Below are 4,045 nucleotides of genomic sequence, written 5' to 3'. Positions count from 1 at the left end.
TTTTACAGAGAAGAAGGGAGAGGGATAGAGAGTTAGAAACATCGATGAGAGAGAAACACCGATCAGCTGCCTCCTGCACATTCCCTACTGGTATGTGCCTGCAACCAAGGTACATGCCCTTGACCGGAATCGAACCTGGGACCCTTCAGTCCGCAGGCCGACACTCTATCCACTGAGCCAAACCAGTCAGGGCTATTAAGAAGTTTTGAAATAAATAGGTTGGAAACCAAAAGCCTGTAAATTTATATTTTTTATTAATATTTGCCTTCTTGCCCTGGCCAGTTTGACTTAATGGTTAGAGCACTGCCCCACAGACTGAAGGGTCCTGAATTATCAGTCAAGTGCATGTACCTGGGTTGCAGGTTCCCCAGGCTCGATCCCTGATTGGGGCAGGAGGCAACCAATAGATGTGTTTCTCTCACATCAATGTTTCTCTGTCTCTACACCTCCCTTACATTTTCTCTAAAAAAAAAAGTCATAGGAAAAATATCCTCAGGTGAGGACTAACTACATTTATTTGCCTTCTTTTTAAGTAGTACTAAAAATGTTTGCCTAACTTTAAGTGACACCTAGTGGTTACTCAAATTACCAATGAAAAAAATATTATTGTGATTGTCTTTTGGTAAATTTAGTGTATGCTCAGAACCCATACCTCTCTATTCCAAAGAGTAAGTAGGCCTGGCCAGTGTTGCTAAATGGTTAGAATGTGTCGGATCACCAGCCCAGCTGGGCGCATGGAGGAGGCAACCAATCAATGTGTCCCACTCACATCAATCTTTCTCTCTTTCTCTCTCCTCCTTTCCCTCTCCTTCCCTTTCACTCTCTCTTAAAAAAAAAAAAAAAAATCCATGGAAAAAATGTCCGTGGGGGAGCATTAACAACAAAACCAAAGTAAGTAGGAATGCTAACTGCAAAAATTATCTATGCCTTCCATACATACTCAAAGCACTGAATTCCTTTATAAATTCTGATATGCATACTTCTAAACAACCATTCCTAAGTAGCTTTTAAAAACAGTACATTTTAAGTCAACTTTTGCCCTGAGGAAGAATTTTTATGATGATTCTATTTCAATTCAAATAATCTCTAAAATTAGCTACCAAGTAATGATACTTGTTATGTGAGAAACCATTCTGGACATCAAACAGTAGCCCCCAATAACCAATTCATCATTTGAGTTCTGCCAAGATTACAAACTAAATTTCTTAAATATGTCTCCTCTCTTCCCTCCATCCCTGCTGCCACAACTTAGGTTCAGATTTTCAATTTATATTTAAACTATGATGTCTTGTAATTCAATTTCAAAGTTCTCATGTTGTTTCCTACTTAAATCCCTCCAAGGACTCTCCTTTGTTTACAGGATCCCAAGTTTTTAGTTTTAGCATGGCATACATGGTATTCCATCAACCTTTCATCTTTTCCTTCCTACCTTCAACTTTATGCTCTAATATAGAAGGATCAGCAAACCTTTTCTGTAAAGAGCCAGATGGTGAATATTGAAGCTTTAATGGTCATATGCTCTCTGTAATAACTACTTAAATCTGTGGTTGGAAAGCAACAGTATGAAATATGCAAATGAATCAGTATGCCAATAAAACTTTATTTATAGACTAGGCTGCAGATCCTATTTGGCTCACTGTCCAGAGTTTGCTACCTCTGCTCTAGACTACGGAACCATTTGAAATTTCTTGCCTATTGTAATTATACAATAAGTTTGATGGCTAATGAAATGTGTACTGACATTTTCTTGTGTTTTACAACTACCTGAGGTTTTATTTCTAAGAAAGTAAATATTTACATATAACCTACATAAATGCTCTTTGGTGTTTCCAAAATTTTTAAGAGTGAACAAGGGTTCTAAGGTAAGAAAAAATTGATAACTGCTGATTTATTTCAATCTTTTCATGTTATAAAAGAGAAGTAAAGCACAGAGAGGTTACCTAGCTTAGCCATGGGCAACTGGTTGGCTGGTGGCAGTATGCATTATAGTATACTAGAGGCCCGGTGCACGAAATTCATGCACAGGAGAGGGGGTGTCCTTCAGCCCAGCCTGCACCCTCTCCACTCTGGGACCCCTTTGGGGATGTCTGCCTGCCAGTTGGGCTTAAACTGGCAGGCAGACATCCCTCTCACAATCCAGGACCACTGGCTCCTAACTGCTTGCCTGCCTGCCTGCCTGATGGCTCCCAACTGCCCTCTCCTGCCAGCGGCCTGATCACCCCCAACTGCTCTCCCCTGCTGGCCTGATCACCCCCAACTGCTCTCCCCTGCTGGCCTGATCACCCCCAACTGCTCTCCCCTGCTGGCCTGATCACCCCCAACTGCTCTCCCCTGCTGGCCTGATCACCCCCAACTGCTCTCCCCTGCTGGCCTGATCTCGCCCCTAACTGCTTGCTCCCCTGCTGGCCTGATCACCCCTAACTGCCTCTGCCTTGGCCCCCACCACCGTGGCTTTGTCCAGAAGGCAGGATGACTGGAAGATGTCCAATCGACCCGGTCTAATTAGCATATTACCCTTTTATTAGTATATGATTGATAAACATCCCATATATATATGAATATCCTATATAATGAGGAATATGTTAATTATCCATTATGCCCTGAGGTGTAACGACCAAGCGCATCACAGCCAGATCACAGATCAGCAGGAGGGTGGGCCAGCGAGGTACAAGTGGGCTTCGGAGAGCTACAGGAGAGTGCAGGGCAACAAGCTATGAGGGGGTGCGGGGGGAGATACAGGAGGGCGGCAGCGACCTACTGGCGCACGGATTCGTGCACAGGGCTACTAATATATATATATACACTATATAGAGTTTCAGAGTTGCTGCTTCCTCGGCTTATTTTACTCTTCTAGCATAAACACAAACTCAGAAATTCAAAACTAGAGCAGTGGTTCTCAACCTTCTGGCCCTTTAAATACAGTTCCTCATGTTGTGACCCAACCATAAAATTATTTTCGTTGCTACTTCATAACTGTAATGTTGCTACTGTTATGAATCGTAATGTAAAATCTGATATGCAGGATGGTCTTAGGCGACCCCTGTGAAAGGGTCGTTCGACCGCCAAAGGGGTCACGACCCACAGGTTGAGAACTGCTGAACTAGAGGATTCTTAGTAAATCATCTGAGAACTGGCATTACTAAGGTCTTCTTCAGTTCACTGCTTTTTCTACTTCACAAGGCTATATGTGTGGGCAAACTGATCAGGGAAAGTGAATTTATTTTTATAAAAGTCTGATTAGGTAGCTAAACCCCCTAAAGATAAATAAATATTGAATCATCAGCACCACTGCTTCTCCCCATTTATGTAGAAGATGTAAAGTAATTAAGGTACTCATTTCATGGAGAACTCACCCTCATTACTACTACTAGAATGGACCTCAGGAGATGAATCAGACTGGGATGATGAAAATTCTTCTTTCCATTTCTTTCGTTTCTTTGGTGGTGGCTCAGCCTTTACTTTTAGCTGTTTACCTTTGGGTTTCACGGAAGGGGCTTTTGTAGTCGTTTTTGGTGCTGGAGGATCAGAAGTTTTACTGCTATTACTAGGCTTCGCCTGAACAGTTCTGTAATGTTATAAACAGACTTCATTAACACACTGAAATCTTGTCAAATTAAAGTAAATTAGAACAAATGAAAACAAACAAAACCAAAAGAGAAAGACTGGAGAACACTTTCACTTCCTCAACAACAGCTCCAAAATAAAGTCCAAGTCCTATACCTCTCCAATGCTGAATCCCCCAAATTCTCTTGAAATGCATTCTTTAACTACTGACATTCAATACTCAGTTACTAAGGGACTATTAATTCAGTCCCTATTTCTCTCTCTTCAATACCCCCTCTCTTTATGAACTAATTTCCCCAAATATGAGGCTGTATAGCACAGGGGTGGGCAACCCCTGGCATGGGTGCCAAACATGGCACGCCAGTAACTTTTGCTGGCACGCGAAACCCTCTCTTATAATCTTACATTTACAATTTTTTTCTTAATATCGACTTTTTTATTTTTCAGATAAATTCAGTGTAGGTGCATCTTAGATAAATAA

The 4,045-nt window shown here is 41.6% G+C and overlaps 1 protein-coding gene across 5 annotated transcripts in view; it reads right to left on the bottom strand.

Annotated features, from left to right (window-relative positions):
• QSER1 (glutamine and serine rich 1) overlaps positions 1-4,045 on the bottom strand; it is a 47,470-nt gene that overhangs the window by 15,422 nt on the left and 28,003 nt on the right. For 4 of the 5 annotated variants that reach the window (XM_014538149.1, XM_014538151.1, XM_014538148.1 and 1 more), the window contains one exon: positions 3,354-3,565. The exons of the other annotated variant lie outside the window; for it this stretch is intronic. In XM_014538149.1, coding sequence (XP_014393635.1) covers positions 3,354-3,565 — 212 coding nt within the window. The remainder of the gene's footprint in view (positions 1-3,353; positions 3,566-4,045) is intronic. 5 annotated transcript variants of the gene reach the window in all.

This window comes from Myotis brandtii, unplaced genomic scaffold (assembly GCF_000412655.1).
Source record: "Myotis brandtii unplaced genomic scaffold, ASM41265v1 scaffold187, whole genome shotgun sequence".
In the NCBI taxonomy this organism is placed as follows: Eukaryota; Metazoa; Chordata; class Mammalia; order Chiroptera; family Vespertilionidae; genus Myotis; species Myotis brandtii.
Note: the sequence above shows the minus strand (reverse complement) of the source record. Positions and strands in the feature narration are given on the sequence as shown.